General features: G+C 46.7%; 1 protein-coding gene across 2 annotated transcripts in view; it reads right to left on the bottom strand.

The window, feature by feature from the left end:
- HR (HR lysine demethylase and nuclear receptor corepressor) overlaps positions 1-22,507 on the bottom strand; it is a 388,960-nt gene that overhangs the window by 68,896 nt on the left and 297,557 nt on the right. For both annotated transcript variants that reach the window (XM_085633820.1, XM_085633818.1), the window contains one exon: positions 20,810-20,934. In XM_085633820.1, the coding sequence (XP_085489946.1) occupies positions 20,810-20,934 (125 nt within the window). The remainder of the gene's footprint in view (positions 1-20,809; positions 20,935-22,507) is intronic.

Below are 22,507 nucleotides of genomic sequence, written 5' to 3'. Positions count from 1 at the left end.
AGGGTTGTTGGATCATTATAATCATTCTCTTTGATTTAAGGTTTCACTTTAGTGGCAGTTATCCAGGGTACTTTTTGGGTAGCTTAGGGATTTGCATGAGGTGAGTAGAGAGGATTTCCTCAAGCGAGGTGTTCATGAACAGCTGTCGATGGGCATCAGAAGACCCAGAAGAGAGTTGTCTAGTAGGGTTTCTGTGGTGGTGGTAGCTTGATTACTGTCACAGGGAAGGAGTAAGGATATGTTTAGAAAGACGAGGAAATTGTTGTAGTGATCAGAGTCACAGTTGTGGGTTGAGAGGAGCCCTAGTGAGTCCAGATGGAAGGGTGACCAGAAATGTGCCTGAGTATGTTGTATGTTGTATTGTAATGTTTCTAGTGGTTCCAGGCGGTTCCCAGAGGTAAGGGTCCGTCTGCATTTGTGACAGCGTATATCTGGCTCACGGGGCAGGGTCAGAGGAGGTCGGCCCATCTGAGCTGCAGGTTGTGTCTCAGCCATGCAGGATTAAGGGCACGGTGACAGGCCATGTCGGGTCGAGGTACAGACACTGCCAAGGGACAAGTGCATAGTAAGCATTTTAGAGGAAAGATCGTTGGCTGTGTTCAAGATGGCAGAACTCTGTAAATCATCTAAAAGGCCTATTGTGATTAGCTTGGATTCAGAGCCCGCACAAGAAGAGGCAGTGCCTTGGAGAGCACTGGAGCTGCTTATCCATGGGATCAAGGAGAGACTGAGACATAAGCAGGCAGTGGCCAGACAGTCTCAAAGAGCTGGAGGAACAGCTGCCAAAGGGCTATAAAGCAACCTGAGTTAGGGCAGCAAGGTGGAGGTGGAGAAGGACTGCTGCTAAACATCCCAGAGTGGTTAGTGTGGTGGAGATGGAGAAAGATGCCACATTAGGTAAATTGGAAATGTGTGTTTATAGGAAGAAGAAGGGGTTGTGGGTTGAGATAATTGTGAGGAAAGGGGGGTCAAATAAGTCAGCCCAGGATGCTTTTGGAACCTCCAAGTATGACTAACTGACCAGGTGTGGCACCTTGTAGGAGTGGCATTGTTGATTCCAGTGGCACAGTGGCTTGTGGACACTAGCCTGAAGACAGGGAGGGATGGGACATCCTCCTTGATCGCAGGAGCATTGAAGAGGATCTGATACATGGATAACAGTGGTGTTGGTGACGTTGAACAGCTGAGTACCAGTACTGGTTTGTGTGTGTCTAGTGGGTCATGGTGATGATGGAAATGCGAAGAGTAGTTAGAATGTGATGAAGAGGACAATGCCCTGAGGGAAAGTGAAATTGTTGGAAGAAGGTTGGAAAGGGATGATGCATGCAGTGTGGTGGAGTGGTCTGATGGGACGCAAAGGTGTGGAGGGTAGCTAACGTTGTATGTGAAGTTGGTACACTGCAGGTGACACATTGAAAACAAGATTATTTCTCTGGGAAAACAAAAGATCTAAGATGATGATAAAACCAGAGAGAGGGCGAAAGGGTACTTCAGATGACATTAGATCAGGTATGGAAAAGTTTGGGGGACCTTGGGGTAGTGGTGATGGGCATGACAAACTTAAAGTATTAACACTGCTTTCGTTGATCATAGGAGGTGATTTGGTGGACAACACTGAGGAGAAATGTGTGTAGTTACATATGGTGAAAGAAAGAGCTGTTGTGGGAGGACATGGTAAGGAAAAGAGAGAAGTTGGTAGTGAGAACTTTGAGTGTAAATAGGCTGTTGCTTATATGGTAAAAGCTACTGGGGAAAAGAAGAAATGTGTGGAGGCATATAAAGACTGATAGTTGTCTAGAAGATGATTTACATCAGCCTTTATTGCAAACAAAACCAGCTTGATCATAGGGGCATTGCAGGATTGTGTAACAATGAGAAGTTCCACACTACAAGGGTGGCAAATCCATTAAAACAGTGAGCAGTAAGTTGGGACTGGGAAGAAGGTAGATAGTGAGCTATGGTTTCAATGGCCGGTTCCTTCAGTTCTTGCGACTAGTGGACGGCGTATTCAGTATAAGCCCTTTTTTGGAGGCCCACCCTTTTGGGGTGGGAGGTACAGGGAGAGGTGAGCTATCACAGAACAGAGTATGCTGGGACTTTAACAGATGAAGTTGTGTCAAGCTGCAGGCAGAGGACCCTGTGGTGGAATGCTTTAAAAAATGTGGTGAATGCAATACCGGGTCTGCCAAGAAAAGGCTCCAGCCAACATACAGTGGTTGGTAAGGGGACTTAAGCCAGTTAAGACCGATGTGTTATGTAAGTGTCTGGCTTTATATCCTAACAGGAAGGCTATGATGATGCTGTAGTGGGGTTTTAGAGATGGCGTTTATTTGTTTTACCAGGGTCCAAGGGTAAGAAGGTGGGCAGGGAGTATTAAGTCTACTGAAATCAATCTTCAGGTTCTTAGGGAGAAGCTGCATAACAAAGTTGAAGGAAAGAAGGATAGTGAGACCATTTCAGGATTGGCTGCTTCCAAAGTTAACGTTTTCTACTTTAAGGGATGTAGCTAAAAACGGGAGGGTGAATTCAAACATATTGATTATTTGTCATGAAATCTGTGGATGAGGCCATTGATGTTGTTCAACCTGTAGGCTTTTACCTATGCATCCAGATGATTTGTCGCTGCTAGAATTACGGTTTGAAGCAAGAGTTTTTGTTGACAGGCTGATGGCTGTGGGTTGTTCAGTGTCTTGTTTACTCTTTGAGATGTTTAGCTCTATCTTGCACTGCTTGTCTTTTTATAGAACAGGTTTTGTTCAAGTCTACGATCGCGCCTAAATAATAACGAGCTCATGCAGAGACCTGCAGAACTCTGATTGGCTGCCAACACTTCAACCAGGAAGTGTTGGCAGCCCTCTTGGGACTTGGTTTCAGCTGAGTTCCCCCCCCCCCCAAAAATGAAAAAAATAAAAGGGGGCTGGGTAGGAATACCCTGACCCCCAAGCCTTGGTCTTGGGGTCCCAAAAGCATTTTTTTTAATGTTGCTGCGAATTTGCATAAATTGAAAATTCACAGCAGAAAAATAAAAAATAAAAAAAACTGTGGGCTGTTTTGAAATGAGCCCCCAGGTGGGTCAATTCATGGGGGATTTTTTTTTTTAAAGGAGGGGGTGCACAGGGTCCCCCTCCTAAGGCTCATTGAGCCCGGGGACCAATACCTCCACAGGGCTTTGTTATAAATCATGGATGGGGCTGCGCAGACCCCCCTCCCAGGCTTCAAAGAAGCCCCTGAGCAAAAATTGAATTGGTGGGGGCCGCACAGACTCTATCGACTCCCAGGTACTACCACCACCTCAGGGACTAAATAATAAATAATACTAGGAGGAGAGCCAGGTAGCGCCCCTCCCGGGCTATATACAGCCCTGGGGACCGCTCCCCGGAGCTGGCTAATGCTCAGAGAAGGATGGGGGTCGTGGGAACCCCCCCTGGAGCCATACATGGCCCTGGGGACCTGCAACACTCCAGGGCTGGCTCCTGCTATGTCCTGGGGTTCTCTTGCTATTAGCCTGGTGTGCCCAACCCCAGGACATAGCTGTTTGCTCTGACTTGGTGGGAGTTTTGACAGCTCCAGCCAAATCAGAGCAAACATTAACTCCGCTCTCAACCAGGAGAGCTGTGAAACTGCTCCAGCTAGCTGAGAGCAGTGTTTTTGTCTGTTTTCCTGCCCACTGTCTATCGGGCAAGGAAACAGACAAAAGGATTGCTCTTACAGACAGGGAACTACATGTATAACAGCCCCCTGTCTGTGAGAGCAATACCGGCTCCCACATGAGGTGGGGAGCCAGCAGGGACCGCACGGGCCTTAAGGCTCACCCGTGGTCACCAGTGGCGTGACTGGAAGCCTTGGGTGGGCTCCAGGGCACCCAAAGTGAAGAGGCTGGGCCACAGAGGTTGGGGTCCCCGGGGCCAAAATCAGCCATGGGAGGGAGGGCCGCATGTCCCCCTCCCCCGTTTGTTTGTGGCCAGGCCCTGTGGGATTGGGTCCCCGGGCCGAAATCAGCTTGGGGAGGGGCCTGTGTGGCCCCCAACCAACATTGAATTAAGGCCAGGCCACTGGGGATGGGTACCCTGGGGCTGAATTTGGCCACATGCCCCTCCCCACTTTATAGAATCTATTTTGCCCAGGGGGAGTAGTGGTCCCTTGGATGGGGGGGTCTGTGCCACCCCCACATCATTTTTAAGTTAGCCCTGGGGATGTAGTGGTGTCCAGGGCATTTGAAAGCCCCAGGAGTGGGTTGCTATGGCCCCCCTCCTTTGGTAGAATCAAAACCCCAGGGAGGTCCAGGGGCTCTTGGAGCTAAATAGAGGGCGGTTCCCATGGCTCCCTCCTTAATATCAGTATATCCCAGGGGTGGTGGTGTTCCCCGGGTCTTTTAAGTGGGGAAACAAAGGGCAGAAAATGAGCAGGGAAGACAAAACAGAGGGCAGAAAAACAGGCATGAACGGCAAAACAGAGGGTGGACAAACAAGCAAAAAAAAGGCAAAACAGAAAGCATAAAAATTTGCCCAAAAGGCAAAACAGAGGGAAGAAAAACGAGTAGGAAAGGCAAAACAGAACCGAAGAGGGCAAAAGAGAGGACAGAAAAACAAGCAGAATAGGCAAAACAAAGCAGAAAAGGGCAGATTATAGAGCACTCACACACTCTGACACCCACTCACAGACCCATGCAGACACTTATGCACCCACTCAGACACACATGTACCCACTCACAGACTCGCACACCCACTCACAGACCCAGTCCGGCACTCATGCACTCACTCACAGATTGACTCACACACTCATGGAGGCACTCGCAAACCCACTCAGGCACTCTGACACCTACTCACAGACCAACTGAGAACCTTACTCAGACACTCATGCACCCACTCAGAGACTCATGCACCCACTCACAGACACACTCAGACAGTTATACACTCACTCACAGACTGACACACAAACAAGGAGGCACTCGCAAGTTCACTCTGACACTCTCACACCCACTCACAAACCCACTCAGACACTCATGCACCCACGCAGACACCTGCTCAGATACTCATGTACCCACTCACAGACAAGTCAGACACTCACACACCTACTCACACACCCAGTGAGACACTTATGCAGCCACTCCCAGGCCCACTCAGACACACACACCCATTGAAACATTCACACACTCAATCACACACACCCTCAGACACTTAAGCACTCACACACTCACTCTCAAATGTTACCGGTTACACTTTGTAAATAAAATTTTAAAAACCTTAGAAATTCGCTTAAAACCCCAAAGGTTACAGGGACGTTATAGTTGGGAAATAACTATTTTTTTTAAACATAGAAATTCATTTAAAAAATCCAAAGGTTACAGGGACGTTATAGTTAGGAAATACAGTTTGAAAAGCCTTAGAAATTCAGTGAAAAAAACAAGGGTTACAGGGACGATATAGTTAGGCTCAGATTTCACTAGTATAAAACCATACAAAGTCAGCAGTTATAGTTACCTGAGCTAACTATAGCTTACGCTCCCGCAATACACTGCTAATGGCTTCACATATTATATCACTCATGACATGGTAAGTGACATCACTGATGACATCATTGATGACATTTCAAATGACATCACTAATTACATCATCCACAGAACCAATCAAACACCCACCACTTACACCCACTCACACACCCACAAAACCACTCACATGCCCATTCTTAGACCCATAACAGTACCGACAACCCCACTCACTCCTCCATAGAGCCACTCACACACCCACTTACTCACTTGTACAGCCACTCACACAATAATTCACTCACCCATACAGCCACTCATAAAACCAGTCACTTACCTGTACAGCCAGTAACATAACCACACACTCACCCATACAGCTACTCACACACCCATTTATTTACCTACACAGTCACTCATACACGCACTCACTCACCCATACAGCCTCACTCAACAGAGCCACTCACTCGCACACTTACTCACACACCCACACAACCACTTACATACCCATTCTTACCTCCATACAAGCACTCACACATCCACTCACTCACCCATTCACACAGACACTCACTCTCCAATACAGCCTCTCACACACTAATTCACTTAACCAAACACCCTCTCAAACAGCCACTCACTCACCCATACAGCCACTTACATGCCCAGTTTCTCACTCAATAAGCCATTCAGACACCCACTCACTCACTTACCCATACAGTGACTACACTCCCACTTGCCCACCTACAGAGCCACTCACACTGCCACTCACTCACCCATACAGCTACTGGCACAACCACTCACTCACCAATACAGTCACTCAAACAGCAACTCACTCACCCACACAGCTACTCACACCCACTTATACACCCATACAGCCACTCACACACCCATACACACAAGGATATATACAGTCACACAGAAACTAACATAGTATGTGTTAGAAGTAGTATCACTCAGTAGTAGTGCACCTAGTATACTAATTTAACTTTTGTAGTAGGTTAGTATATATATTTAACAATCATAAACTCTTTAAAAAACTCACACTCACTAGATAGTGTCATCAGTGATGTCATTTGAGATGTCATCAGTGATGTCACAAACCATGTTATGAGTGATATAATATGTACGGTCATAAACAGTGAATTGCAGGGGAATAAGTTATAGTTAGCTCAGGTAATTATAACTGCTGAATTCCTATGGTTTTGTCCAAGTGAAATCTGAGCCTAACTATAACGTCCCTGAAACCTTTGGTTTTATTCAGTGAATTTCTTAGGTTTTTTAAATTCTATTTCCTAACTATAACGTCCCTGTAACCTTTGGTTTTTTGAGTGAATATTTTATATATATTGTGAACAAGAAGCGGGCGCTTCGAAACGCGTTGGGTGACTTTCTGTGAATAAAATTTCACACTTGAAGCAATTATGGGCTAAGGCTTGTTGTCTTCGTACGTTCGAGACGGCTCTCTGTATGTGGATCTACTAGGGTTGGCGACCCTGCCAAGGCCTGCCACTGTAAGCGGCACGGGTCCTTCGCTGCTACTAGTGTTGGATATATATATATATATATATATATATATATATATATATATATATATATATATATATATATATATATATATATATATATATATATATATATATATATATATATATATATATATATATATTCGAACCAAACGCCTTAGCCTTCTAAAGCAGGCAATGCACTCCGAGCCAATAAGTTTGAATAGCTTTATTACACCATACTGACAAACCGGTTTCGGTCTTCGCGACCTTTTTCAATGTCGGAGTCCCATTCAAGTTTATTCCTTTAAATACACGGATGTTAAGAACAGAGAGAAAAGACTCCTGCGCTTAAATAAACATAGAAGAAAGGCCACTATACTCGTTGTTTACAAGTGCAGTGGCCATCTTGTAGTTTCTCATAACCAATGGTCGGCATATATAAAAAAAAAAAATATATATATATATATATATATATATATATATATATATATATATATATATATATATATATATATATTACCTACTGGCGATCGCCAGTAGGTAGTTATAGTTAGGACCCTGTTTCCATAGGAAATCCGCAACATTCTATTTTGAATAACTTTGGCGCCGGTCGACGAATCCTCGCGAATTTCTCAAAATAGGTGGGGCGCTACGCTCCGCTCCTACCCTGAAAGTCTAGGGGGGATTCGTCAAGCGGGGGCTGAGATAAAAGGGGGGTCCCAAAACGCGTTTTTCCCATGCATTTTTCCATAGGACCTTTAGACAGGGCTACAGCCCGAACGGCTGAACAGAATTACTAGAAATTTGGCAGAGAGGTAGTCCTCAGGTCAAGGAAGTGCCTTTTGTAGGTTTGGTGTAAATCTGTTCAGTAGATTCTGAGAAAATAGCCTTTAAATCAATATATATATCTGAGCCAGCTTACGGTACGCTTACCGTAAGCTTACCGTACGCGTACGGTGGCGTGCGCGAGCGCGATTCTGATTGGCTGTTACATCTAAGTAAACATTCAAATTGGTCGCAACCAGGAAGCGGCGGCCGCCATTTTCTCTCTCGCACTCTGAGGGGGGGCTGTAAACAAAGGCAAGAAACATATAAAGGGGCTGTTTAGACAGCGCCCATGCACATAGCCATGTTAGTTGAGTCCTCAAAGATCCCCCAAGGCCAAAAACGGTAAATTTTTATTTTTTGAAAATTTCGCCGATTACGCTTACCGTACGCGTACGGTGCGCTTACGCTAAAAATTTTAATAAAAAAAAAAAAACACTCTCTGTGCATGGCATATTATTGTCATCACTTACAAATTAAATTTAACAGATTACCTATCACAAGGAAGCGCATAATATGTCCTCCATGTGCGCACGGTGCGTAACGTGGGCACGCGGTGCGCGTAGCGCACTGCGTGCCCACCTTGCGTGTACGGCACTAACTGCGTAAAGTGGGCGCGCGGTGCGCGAAGCGCACCGCGTGCTCACTGTGCGCGCACGGTGCGTGAAGCGCACCGTGCGCGCACGGAACGAACTGCGTTAAGTGGGCGTGCACGCCACGAATGGCGTAAAGTAACTTAGCATTTAAAAAACCGTACAAATTCACTGAAAAAACCATAGGTTTCACATACGTTATAGTTAGGAATTAGCATTTAAAAAACCTTGCAAATTCACTGAAAAAACCATAGGTTTCAGACATGTTATAGTTAGCGGAAATTTTACTGATAAAAAACCAATGAAATTCCCCCGTTATAGTTAGTGCAGGCAACTATAACTCACGCGACCGCAATCTTCTGCTGATGACATATGTGTCTTTATGAAAAAAAAATATTTGTAATATATGTATAGCTAAAAATTTATGGAAGAAGACATGGGCAAATAAGTGTCTAAATACAGTATTAGCATCAGCAGAGGATTACGGTCGCGTGAGTTATAGTTGCCTGCACTAACTATAACGGGGGAATTTCATTGGTTTTTTATCAGTAAAATTTCCGCTAACTATAACATGTCTGAAACCTATGGTTTTTTCAGTGAATATATATATATATATATATATATATTACCTACTGGCGGTCACCAGTAGGTAGATATAGTCAGGCCTGAAACCTATAGTTTTTTCAGTGAATATATATATATATTCTGACATTATCTGCAATCATCATATCAACAAATCTATATTCAATATGTGATGACTAGAATCATTTATATAGATGTGATGATTGGCAGTGATTTGCATTTTAGCACACTATTTGCACTTTATGCTCGAGATAGTTTGATTTGTACTTTGCACTAATGATAAAAGGCATCTATTCGGTAATTCTCAAAATGGATGTATCAGCTATGATTTTAATAACTGGTTATCAAAGAGGATATGATCTGTTAACCATGCTTTAATGTTTGGCAGTTCTTTTTTTAATATTAACACTGTAGGACTTGGCCCTTTTTCCCTCATTTGTTTTCGTTTTTAGTGTTGCTGCAGATTCAGGGAGCCATTTTAGCTACCCCTGAAACTTCTGTCTGAGGGCCTGGAGCACAAAATGGTGGCCACCTGTGACATCACCAGCATCCACTGGAACCTGCTAGCACCTTCCAGAACATTCTGGAGCCCTGTGACAGTGTTGGAGGCGGTTTAGAATGTTGGGAAGCTAAGACAGAGGGTTGGCAGTTGGAGCTGGCAGTTGGCACCTGACTGGTGAAGAGTGAGCAGCAGAAACCTGAAGGAGGAAGGAGTGAGGCAGCAGGGGTGGAAACTTGTGCCTGGAGTGGGGTCCATAAACCCACCCTTGATACTAGTCCCTACTGACTGAGCCCAGCCTGGAGCCCTGTGTGGGAAGAAGCCAGAAAAACCATCCTAAGGACCTGGACAGCAGGAACAGGCCTTAGAAACAGAGAACAACAAGATCCTGACCTGGAAACTGGTTTCCCTGGAGTCCGACGTCGAGTAGCCTGAGACCTGGAGCCCGAGGTGGAGAAGCGGCGCCGACTGGAAAGCGGACGTCGTACCCGGAGCCGCCAGAGGTCGAGAGAGAGGGCGCCGTCAGAGGTCGTGAGGAGTACCAGAGGTCGAGGAGGAAGTCACCCGAGGTCGAGTGAGCGGCGTCATCGGAGGAGTGAAGTTCGCCCTCCGGAGTCGTCGGAGACCGAGGTGAAGTGTACCGGAGGTCGGGAGTGAGGATCGCACTCCGGAGTCGCCGGAACCTGAGAGAATCGTGCCGGAGGTCGGGAGTGGAGGTCGCACTCCGGAGTCGCCGGAAACCTAAGGAGAGGAGCACCGGAGGTCGGGAGTGAGGATCGCACTCCGGAGCCGCCGGAAGTCGACAACGAGTCAAGGCCAGCCGACGTCATCGAAGTTGAGGTCGCCATCGGACCGGAGCCGCCCGAAGTCGACATCGAGTAAAGACTGCCCGACGCCATCGAATCGGAGGTCGAGATCGAGCCGAGGCCGCCGACATCGAACCGGAGCCGCCTACCGGCGTCGTCAAGAACTGACATTGTGCCGAGGCCGCCGACATCGAATCGGAACCGCCTCACGGCGTCGACACGACTCCAGCGGCGTCGGAGCATCAGAAAAAGGGCAGTAAGTGGAGTAGAGGGCGCCTAAGGCCCTGTGGAGACCTGAGAGACTGATCTAAGGGGCTAGGGAGGTGCTGGAACCAACCTGACTGTGCCAGGGGTGAGCTGGGACTAATCTAGAGAAGTTGTGTGGAGGGAGAGAGCCAGGTCTCTGGTATTCCCCCCTTGATCTACCTCAGTTTAGGCCTCAGCCTTGTCCAAGCCAGGGAGTAGACACCCCCAAGCCTTCCACATCCCCACAAGCTGTGCCTGGGCCAAATCAGCCCTTAGGAATTCAAAAGTGATCTGATTCTATGAGTGTCACTGTCAGCTTTTAAGTATTTATTAGGGGCACTGTATTTATTGTATTTAACCTATTTATTGCTTCACTGTATTTATTGGTCCACAGTATTTATTGATGCACAATATTTATTGGTTTACAGTATTTATTGCCTCAGAATATTTAATTGCCTGTATGTATTGCACTTATATTTATGCCTTCATTATTTATGATCACCCCTATTTATTGAATCATTAAGCCAGTATTTGTTTGACCTGCACTATTTAAAAAGTTTGTATATTGTGATTGTTATTTATTCATCCAATCAGCAACTAAGAGAAAAAGAAGATAAAGAAAGATATTTTCATAATTTTTACGGTGTAGAGTCGTTTTTGGAACGGATGCACGCATGGTTATTGTTTGGGTATGTCGTATGCTTAGCACGGAGCCTGATTCCTGACCACTCGAGCCAAGCTACCACAGTGTGTCCGGTAGACCACCACCACCCTTTCAGAGTGGGAGTGTGGTTTTTCCAACATAAATTGGTGTTCAGTGGTGGGATAGAGCTGTGCCTACGTATACTCAACAAGAACTGTGGGTAGTCCATAGGCCTACACCGGGAGTTTTCTCAAAGCGGCCTTCCTAATTGTGGGTTTTTGTTTTTTCCAAATTTACTCTGGTGGTGGGAGGAGGTATTATTAAAGGTACCCCCCTGCATAGTTACTGCACAAAACCTGTCCTCTAACCTGAGTGGGCGAGATGGAGTTTGTACTAGAAAATCTAGAAACGTACACTGTGGCCCAACTCAGGGAGTTTTGCCAGCGGGAGGGGGTGTACTGTCCCCCAGGAGCAAAGAAGGGTGCACTCCAAACCAGCTTAAGGGCTTGGGGGGAGGCACGACGAGAAAGCAAGGCTGAGGAGGAGGACAGGGATAGAGAGCCCGACAGTGAGGGAGCTGGTTTGTACCAACCGGAGGTGGGGAACCTGTCAGCGGGGCCCAGGACACTCTCCAGGAAGGGCAGCAGTGCCTCTAGCGGTGGCTTGTCTAAAGTGGAGTTAACAGACCGGAGGGAGAAAAGACAGCTCACATGGGACTTAGCAAGGCTGGAGAAAGAGATGGAGGAGAGAAGGATGGCGCACGAGCTTCGGATGAAGGAGTTGGAGCTGCGTGCCCTCCAGATGAGTGTGTCCAGCGAGGACACTGGTGGCAGCATACCGGAAGCTCCACAGGAGCTAGAAGTTTATTTACCCCAGGATGACATCACCAGGGTGTCTGAGGAGGCATTGGGGTGGGAACCTGAAGGGGGTAGTGCAGGGATCTCCCAACCCAGCGAGGTGAGAGAAGTGGCAGATAGCCCAGCTAGGTCCCAGGGAGAGAGGGTTGTAGGGCCTCACGACCTATCTGTAGGAAGGCGTGAGACGGGGAGGTGTCCCGAGGTGCCCCAACCGAAGTCTCAGGGCCTGGAGAGTTCCGCAAGGGAGCCCCAGGTTGGGAGCCTAGGCTGTCCCGATGTGCCCTCCAGTGCAGGGGAGCCCCTAGTGTCAGGAGGACCCAGGGCGACTGTAACCAGCGCGCCTGAGGTTCTGGGGTTGGCCCAGTTTCAGGGTTCAGGTCCTGGGCTGGGATGCCAGGCTCAGGGGTTGCCTGACCTGGCGGGTGGGGCCTCTGTTAACCGGGTCCCCCCGAAATTGACTTCCAGGGGTACTTTTCCCGTTAGGAGGGTGCTGAAATCTGGAAGGGGGTGCAGAGGGAGGAAGGTCTCGCCTCAGGCACCGACTCAGCCTAAGGGTTTAGACCCTAGGTTGAAGGATCAGTTGAGGGGTCAAGGCCCTAGACTGAGGAGGAAGTGTTGGTCTGAGGGTGCCTCGCAGGGTAGGGTGAGGAACCCCAGAAGGAGAGTTAGGGGGAGGAGAGCCTCGCCCCTGAAGGCTGGTCAGCCTAAGGGTGTGAACCCCAGGAGGAAGGACCAGAGGCAGTTTAGGACTGCAAGGAGGAGGACCGGAGTGGTCAACGGGCACTACAGGCCTGGGGCTACTGCCCCCCACTCCACGAGATCACCCGGGCCAGAGACATCTGGACGGCCCAGGGGCCGGTCCTGGCCACAACTAGCTAGGGAGCCCCAGTGGGGTGGTTTTGTTGGTCCAGGGAGGCTTGTTAGGGAACCATTGGGTACCAGAGCGGAGGAGAACTTGCGGGTGCTCCTGCCGTTGCGGGCCTGCGTCCACCTTTTCTCGCCCCAAGCAGGGAAGACCATCAAGGCATTGATCGGTCTACCCTGGCTTTTGGCTGGAAGGGGGTTGTGTAGGATTTGGCCCTTTTTCCCTCATTTGTTTTCGTTTTTAGTGTTGCTGCAGATTCAGGGAGCCATTTTAGCTACCCCTGAAACTTCTGTCTGAGGGCCTGGAGCACAAAATGGTGGCCACCTGTGACATCACCAGCATCCACTGGAACCTGCTAGCACCTTCCAGAACATTCTGGAGCCCTGTGACAGTTGGAGGCGGTTTAGAATGTTGGGAAGCTAAGACAGAGGGTTGGCAGTTGGAGCTGGCAGTTGGCACCTGACTGGTGAAGAGTGAGCAGCAGAAACCTGAAGGAGGAAGGAGTGAGGCAGCAGGGGTGGAAACTTGTGCCTGGAGTGGGGTCCATAAACCCACCCTTGATACTAGTCCCTACTGACTGAGCCCAGCCTGGAGCCCTGTGTGGGAAGAAGCCAGAAAAACCATCCTAAGGACCTGGACAGCAGGAACAGGCCTTAGAAACAGAGAACAACAAGATCCTGACCTGGAAACTGGTTTCCCTGGAGTCCGACGTCGAGTAGCCTGAGACCTGGAGCCCGAGGTGGAGAAGCGGCGCCGACTGGAAAGCGGACGTCGTACCCGGAGCCGCCAGAGGTCGAGAGAGAGGGCGCCGTCAGAGGTCGTGAGGAGTACCAGAGGTCGAGGAGGAAGTCACCCGAGGTCGAGTGAGCGGCATCATCGGAGGAGTGAAGTCCGCCCTCCGGAGTCGTCGGAGACCGAGGTGAAGTGTACCGGAGGTCGGGAGTGAGGATCGCACTCCGGAGTCGCCGGAACCTGAGAGAATCGTGCCGGAGGTCGGGAGTGGAGGTCGCACTCCGGAGTCGCCGGAAACCTAAGGAGAGGAGCACCGGAGGTCGGGAGTGAGGATCGCACTCCGGAGCCGCCGGAAGTCGACAACGAGTCAAGGCCGGCCGACGTCATCGAAGTTGAGGTCGCCATCGGACCGGAGCCGCCCGAAGTCGACATCGAGTAAAGACTGCCCGACGCCATCGAATCGGAGGTCGAGATCGAGCCGAGGCCGCCGACATCGAACCGGAGCCGCCTACCGGCGTCGTCAAGAACTGACATTGTGCCGAGGCCGCCGACATCGAATCGGAACCGCCTCACGGCGTCGACACGACTCCAGCGGCGTCGGAGCATCAGAAAAAGGGCAGTAAGTGGAGTAGAGGGCGCCTAAGGCCCTGTGGAGACCTGAGAGACTGCTCTAAGGGGCTAGGGAGGTGCTGGAACCAACCTGACTGTGCCAGGGGTGAGCTGGGACTAATCTAGAGAAGTTGTGTGGAGGGAGAGAGCCAGGTCTCTGGTATTCCCCCCTTGATCTACCTCAGTTTAGGCCTCAGCCTTGTCCAAGCCAGGGAGTAGACACCCCCAAGCCTTCCACATCCCCACAAGCTGTGCCTGGGCCAAATCAGCCCTTAGGAATTCAAAAGTGATCTGATTCTATGAGTGTCACTGTCAGCTTTTAAGTATTTATTAGGGGCACTGTATTTATTGTATTTAACCTATTTATTGCTTCACTGTATTTATTGGTCCACAGTATTTATTGATGCACAATATTTATTGGTTTACAGTATTTATTGCCTCAGAATATTTAATTGCCTGTATGTATTGCACTTATATTTATGCCTTCATTATTTATGATCACCCCTATTTATTGAATCATTAAGCCAGTATTTGTTTGACCTGCACTATTTAAAAAGTTTGTATATTGTGATTGTTATTTATTCATCCAATCAGCAACTAAGAGAAAAAGAAGATAAAGAAAGATATTTTCATAATTTTTACGGTGTAGAGTCGTTTTTGGAACGGATGCACGCATGGTTATTGTTTGGGTATGTCGTATGCTTAGCACGGAGCCTGATTCCTGACCACTCGAGCCAAGCTACCACAGTGTGTCCGGAAGACCACCACCACCCTTTCAGAGTGGGAGTGTGGTTTTCCAACAAACACATATTGTGTTATGGTACCCTACATACTGTGATCTAGATTGTATTTGGACATGTATAGTAGTATTTTTTCTATCTCTCTGATTTTTTTAAAAAAAATGTGTGTTACCAGTTTTTTTTACCGCTGAGAGTATTTATTGTGGATTGGCCCTGCAAGCATCATGTGATCAAGGCAGCGTCCTGCTGTCGAAACGCGTCATGCCGAGCACTTGCTGTTTGTTATGTAGCTGTTTGTGGATGGAATAAACCTGCATATTCAACCTCAAAGGCATTTTGTGGTCCGTACCTGGTTAAATGCTGTGAGAAGCGTGTCAGGACTGTGTGTATTTATATATATATATATATATATATATATATGTATATATATATATATTACCTACTGGCGGTCGCCAGTAGGTAGTTATAGTTAGGACCACGTTTCCATAGGAAATCCGCAACATTCTATTTTGAATATCTTTGGCGCCGGTCGACGAATCCTCGCAAATTTTTCAAAATAGGTGGGGCGCTACGCTCCGCTCCTACCCTGAAAGTCTCGGGGGGATTCGTCAAGTGGGGGCTGAGATAAAAGGGGGGTCCCAAAACGCGTTTTTCCCATGCATTTTTCCATAGGACCTTTAGACACAGCTACAGCCCGAACGGCTGAACAGAATTACTAGAAATTTGGCAGAGAGGTAGTCCTCAGGTCAAGGAAGTGCCTTTTGTAGGTTTGGTGTAAATCTGTTCAGTAGATTCTGAGAAAATAGCCTTTAAATCAATATATATATCTGAGCCAGCTTACGGTGCGCTTACGGTACGCTTACCGTACGCGTACGGTGGCGTGCGCGAGCACGATTCTGATTGGCTCTTAGATCTTAGTAAACATTTGAATCGGCCGAAACCAGGAAGCGGCGGCCGCCATTTTCTCTCTCGTACTGAGAGTGTGGATTAAAATACTAAGCACAAAAACATGTAAAGGGGCTGTTTGGAAAGCTCCAAAACACCTAGCCATGTTGAGGGAGTCCCCAAAGATCCCCCAAGGCCAAAAACGGAATTTTTATTTTTTCGCTAATTTCGCCGATTACGCTTACCGTACGCGTACGGTAAAAAAATATTTAAAAAAAAAAATTATCCACACTCTCCCCACCCCGTGTGCAAATGGTGCCCGAAGCGCACCATTTGTGCATTGCTTATTACAGGTGTGAAAAATTAAAATATTACCTTTCAAAACGAAGTGCATCATATGTCCTCCATGTGCGCACGGTGCGCGAAGCGCATCGTGCGTACATGGCCCTTCTAGCGTAACGTGCGTGCACGGCACTAACTGCGTAAAGTGGGCACGCACGCCACGAATGGCGTAAAGTAACTTAGCATTTAAAAAACCGTACAAATTCACTGCAAAACCATAGGTTTCACACACGTTATAGTTAGGAATTAGCATTTAAAAAACCTTGCAAATTCACTGAAAAAACCATAGGTTTCACACATGTTATAATTAGCGGAAATTTTACGGATAAAAAACCAATGAAATTCCCCCGTTATAGTTAGTGCAGGCAACTATAACTCACGCGACCGCAATCTTCTGCTGATGACATATGTGTCTTTATGAAAAAAAAATATTTGTAATATATGTATAGCAAAAAATTTATGGAAGAAGACATGGGCAAATAAGTGTCTAAATACAGTATTAGCATCAGCAGAGGATTGCGGTCGCGTGAGTTATAGTTGCCTGCACTAACTATAACGGGGGAATTTCATTGGTTTTTTATCCGTAAAATTTCCGCTAACTATAACATGTGTGAAACCTATGGTTTTTTCAGTGAATATATATATATATAATTACAGGTTTTCTAAGAGAAGCATGAAGAGGTTAGGGAGATGATGATCAAATTGCTGAGAGACATTTGGTAATAAAGGTAGGCTATGTTATATTTTAGTTGTTGATTATTGTGATAATGTGTTAACACAGGTTGGGTATGGTATATTTTGGTTGTTGGTTAGTCTGATACTTATTCTTTTGTTGATACAGATTACATTACGGACCGGCATATGGCTTGACCACAGGATGGATTGTGGGGCACTCATTTGTGAGATGATCAGGGAAGCAAGTTGAAATGCGGCCTTTTGGGAGACAACCTGGTCTATAGAGTGCACGTGTGAAAGTCTCTTGGTGAGGAAGTAGTGGAATGACGTGGAGCCAGTTATTGGCATGTCTAGCAATTTATATTGAAGGCAGCAAATGACCAGACGTCTTAGGTGTGCACCACAGAGAGAAAGATTTTGTACAGTTATCAGTTATAGGGCTGCTCAGAGGTATGAAGAGAGATCTGTGTTGCATAAAGGAATTGTGGTCAGGGCCGAATTTGATAAGGATTGAGCTGGGCCGGAGAGCATTCGGAGAGGAGCTTGACGAAACCGAAAGACAAAGGTGTAATCTTGATAGGGAAAAGAGGTATTTCTCTGCTGAACAAGGAATCACGGCTCTGAAACATTTGGTGATTGTACAGGAGGACATACCCTGTTTCAACAGGATGGGTTGCACCTGTCATTTCCCAGACACAAATGCTAATTGTTGGAGCTAATGATGACCATCGCTAAGGAAGTGGTGAGAGGTTATGTAGTTTATAGACTGACGTTCTGTAGGCAGCAGGGCAGGAACACCTTCTCAGGGTTTTTCTGGGTGGCAGGAGGTTAGCAATGGCCATGAGCAAGAATTGTTTGTTGGCCTCTTTGAAGGGCGTATGATTCTAGCCTGGTTGAGGTTTTGAGCTACTACAGGGTGATTAAGGTTTAAAGCGGGAGAAATATGACAGAGGCTTTGCGGATGACGTTAGGACTGTAGAGAAATCAATAAAATAAGGTTGTGTGTGGGAGAATAATTAAGGGGATGTTATGGGAGGTTAAAGAGTTAGAATATTAGATGTAGTTGTTGTATTAATGAGGTATAAGTGAAATCTCTGAGGGATCTGCAGAGGGTCTGGTCTATTAAAGAGGCCTTTTGAAGTAAATACAAGGGCTGAATTTTTTTCAATGCCCTGTCTCGCCTGAGAAATAGACGGTGGAGAAGAGTTGGCAGCACAAGCGTCCACGTGGCAGTAGGGACCAGCTGGAATTCTCTAAACGTAGGGGCTATTCTCCCAGATATCCACCACCTCCTTAAATGTGACAATTCCCATTGTAGTTGTTTCTTGCATTTAAATGGGAGCATGTCCTGGTTACTAACAGTGTCAATAAACTTTGCTGTTTGTGTGCTGAGTACATAACCTACGTAAACAAACATAAAATGCAAATGGTACAGTATATGTTTATCTATTATACCTTTTCCATTTTCTTGTTTATCCATGTACACATGATTTAAGTAGGTGCCGAGCTACCAATAGTGCAGCAGGTGCAGTGACACCAGGGCCAAGGCTGTTAGGGGCCCATTGCATCCAGATTTTGGCTGCCATTTGCTATCCAGCATGTAAATGGAGATCCATCTTGCCTGCCTTGCTATGCCGCGGGATTCAGAGGATCTCAAGGTCTGTAGTTTGATAATATTGTATTTTTAGCGAGTCTTCAGCCTTAATTGGCACCACTTATGTGTTCCAGACAGACTAGAGGTATGAAGTTTCCTCCTGCCACCTTAAATTATATAGCAGTGCTCCCTACTCCTGCAACTTCTGAGGTAGTGTGGGCTGCAGCAGGACAATGAAACTCATCCAGGTCTGAGTCAGACTGTTAATTTAAAACCTGGTCCAGTGATTAATTTGTGACGGTGTTTGTAGGTGGTCGACAGAAACACTCATTTTTGGGGGCCAGGACTTATATTTTATTATCAGGCTTTTAACTCAGAGCAAGACAAAGGCAGAAAAAAGAGACAAAGAGGGAAAAGAATGATAGGAAAACTGTGAAATGGGAGAAAGGGAATGGCAAAGAACCTGCAAGAGTTAGTCAATGAGACAGGAAGTGTAGGGTGGTCTATGAAAGGGGGATTAGGAGGAATAAAGATTAAACAGCTTTGGCATTCGGCAACCCCGGGGCTCAGCAGTACCGGCGGCACCCGTAAGAAAACCATCTTTTTTTTTAAACACATGAAACACTGCACTTGTAAGGCGTTTGGCGAATTTGAGCATAGGCACGCCCCATCCTTCCCACCGCTAATTTACTGACAAACAGTAGTCTTTTTTCAGGGAATTGTCCTAGAAATTGGCTTTGTTCAAATTTAGAAGCAGGGCTTTGTACTTCAGGATATGAAAACAGGCAACCTGCAGAGTGTGAGTCTGATTCATATGTAAAGAGAACAAAAGAATAATCTTCCCCTTTCACAACTTCATCCCAGAAAGATAGATGGCCAGGAGCGAAACCTTCATTCGAAACAGGGCTCTCGCGGGTTCACCTCTCACACTAGGTTGGGTGGGAAAAAAGAGCTTCAGTATTCGTATCTTGCAGAAGCTGATCTTTACTTTAGGACATAGTTTCACTAGAAGTCTCTTGCATGTATCCATCTTTATGAGAATTGGATGTCACTCTCTCTTTAAAACAGTTGGACAAGCCACTCAGGGACTTAAGGGGGGTCATTGAAAGCAAGCTTTGCCTTCCCTGTAAAGTGACCAAAATCCATTTCAATTAGGCCTGAGCAAAATTTTGTGAAGTTTCATGAATGATGTGAAATGTAGCAAAACGAAATTTCAAAGTATCTCGCATGTAAACTAAGCGTAAGGGTATAGCTTTTGTTCAAAGGGCACATGAATTTCCCAGGCACATTTCTCACAGGTCTAATTAAAAATCCAAAGCTTCATCATGTACAGGGGCATGATCTCCTCATATATGGCTACTTTGGGCGCACTTTGGTCCAATGTGTGTAGAGAATCACATTACAGCTGAATTTAGGCTTCTACATGGCGGTTGCTATTTCCAGCTTGATCTCTGACCACAGCTCACATGTTCCGCAAAGGCCATCTGTGTCTACCTATTCTCTCTTTGCTGCTCAACAGGCCTTCAGTAAAAGTGACCTTATAGTCCCACCCCCAAAAGCTGTGGTCCTTGGTTCATAATATAAGCCTGATCATATCGGTGTTCAGCGTTCATGTGCTTCCTGTTGAGCCCACAACGGCATGGGAACTATGTTCAGCTAATTATTACTATTATTATTATTAGCAACATTTATTAAGCACAAGGCTACCTGAATTGGGCTTTCCAACGCTAGCACCCTTGCCGGAGACCATCCCATTTAAAGAAACAAGTGAGTTTTTAGTTGCTTTCTGAAGCTAGACAGGTTGTCGCCCAGTCTAAGACTGACTGGCAGAGAGTTCCACAGCTTGGGAGCAAGGAAGGCAAAGGACCGGCCGCCACTGCTGGCCCTCTTAACTCTTGGATTGGTGAGAGGACCTAGCTTGGCCTAAGATCTCTGTTTGCCTCGTAGGGTTTGATAAGATGATGAAGAATCTGTGGATCAGATCCATATTTTGCACAGTGTGCCATATATAGTGTTTTGAATTGTACTCTTCTGCTTATCGGCAGCCAGTGCAGTGCGGCAAGTGTCTTGAGTACACCTATTGTGGTATTATAGGTGTACTCCAGGATTGGCTCTACTCTTGTGTTGGCCTCTTGGAATCTGCTGATCTGGTTAGGACCTTAACAAATCTCCATCACACAACATGGATGTAGAACAGGCTGCTCTACACCTACTCAGCATATACCACAACAACACATGTGGGAGTCCGCACGGGCCGATCTGGATACACAGAAGTGAACATCTCTCCTTTCAGAAAAGAACCTCCTCTGGGGAACCCGACTGTGTGTCTTCTTACCGTGGGTTGCAGCGACGTGAGGGCACAGCCACAGCTGGTCAGCAGGCATGTGGGAGGCCAGGTTCAGTTTCCCACGAGGATGGCAGTATTCTGGTAGCGGCAGACAGGATGCAAGATTCTCCAGCCTGGAAAGGGAACATGATACATTGGTGTAATTTATTGGGTAATCTAGACTTACAGAGCAGTTGCTACTTTCTACACAAAAACAACTGCACTATGTTCCATAGAGCATGCAGAAAGCATGGGATGTGGGTCAAGAAGGAGGTTTCACTGCTCCAAAGGAATCCAGATGGTAAAGGTCATGACTTAGGGCATGGCTGGAGCTACTTGTAGGAACCATACAACTAGGATGGAGATGCTCCATTGGAAGATATGTGTGCATACCTAAATGCCTGAGTTCAAGGGTGTGCTGCTGGGCTGCATTCAGATGCAATGGCTGATTTGAGTGTGCGGTCCAGTGGTCACCTACCACACTGAGATCACATAACCCTGCTAGTTGTCAGTGCAGTCGTCTATTCAAAAATCAATCACTGTGACAGCCTCCTCAGTGGATTATTCGACACACCGATCAAAAGCCTTCAACTAGATCAAAATGGGTGGGGAGATCGGTAGGGGATGCTCAGAAACACATCTCCTGTCAACATTTTTACTATCACCCAGTCAAGCATTGAATTTGACGTTGAAAGATAAGAAATTGTCCTTGTGAGAAAAGAAAACGGAGTACTCATTCTAATAAACTCTGTGAATCAGTGTATAAAGCACTTTGATACCATCAAGGGCACAAAGGCCATTAAATGAGGACTTTACCTTCTGGGGAGTTCCTTCTCAATATACTAACACCACAAGGATAGATCCAGACCATGGTATATCTTGGAGTGGCCTTAGATGTCTCAGTAGTGAGGCTGTTGCTGGGTCAAAATACATACCCCAGTCATCTCCATGAGCAATTATGTATTCCTGCTGGACAAGGTGGAATCGTTGTCTTCCTCAATAGTTTTGTTCTTTTCTAGTGGGTAAGATACCAGGCTTAGGTCACTGTCTCACAACCAAAATCAAGTTTTGTGAACTTGCTCCTAATGCTGATGAATGCTCACTGTCCAATCATGCAGGCGGTAGACACTGCCAACCTTATCACCACTAATAACCTCAACACCATGATCAATAGAGGGAACATTATTATTTGAACAGCAACCACATCCTTGATGTTCTGGTACTACAGTAACCATCATACCCACCAGCCAAGTCACAGTTATCCACCTTTTGCTGTCACTGACCTTCACGACCTTTGACTTCCTTTCCTGGTATCTGCTGTCTGCCAGACCATTCAGTTCCACCTCATCTACTGAACATCTGACACTAGTCCAGCATTCATTTTTTAGATGCCCAGTCTCATCAGAGCAGGCTCAACTATTTGGGTCAACATCTTCCTTTGTGACTTAACATACAAGATGACACATCAATCAAAACCCTGAAGGATGTTCTCCATAACCAGCTGGCTTCTGCCAACATCACACTGTTTGTCAGGCTGTTGACCCATAGCAGTGGGAACAGCCAGGACCTCATCCATATCACCATGATGCACTTCATGTGCAACTCACCATAACACTGACTCCATGGCATTGACTTTGTTGCTGCCAGCACTTTTGACATGTGTCACGCATCTCCAAGTCACTGAGGCCAGCCAAAGTCAGAACAAGC

Source organism: Triturus cristatus, chromosome 11 (assembly GCF_964204655.1).
Source record: "Triturus cristatus chromosome 11, aTriCri1.1, whole genome shotgun sequence".
In the NCBI taxonomy this organism is placed as follows: Eukaryota; Metazoa; Chordata; class Amphibia; order Caudata; family Salamandridae; genus Triturus; species Triturus cristatus.
Note: the sequence above shows the minus strand (reverse complement) of the source record. Positions and strands in the feature narration are given on the sequence as shown.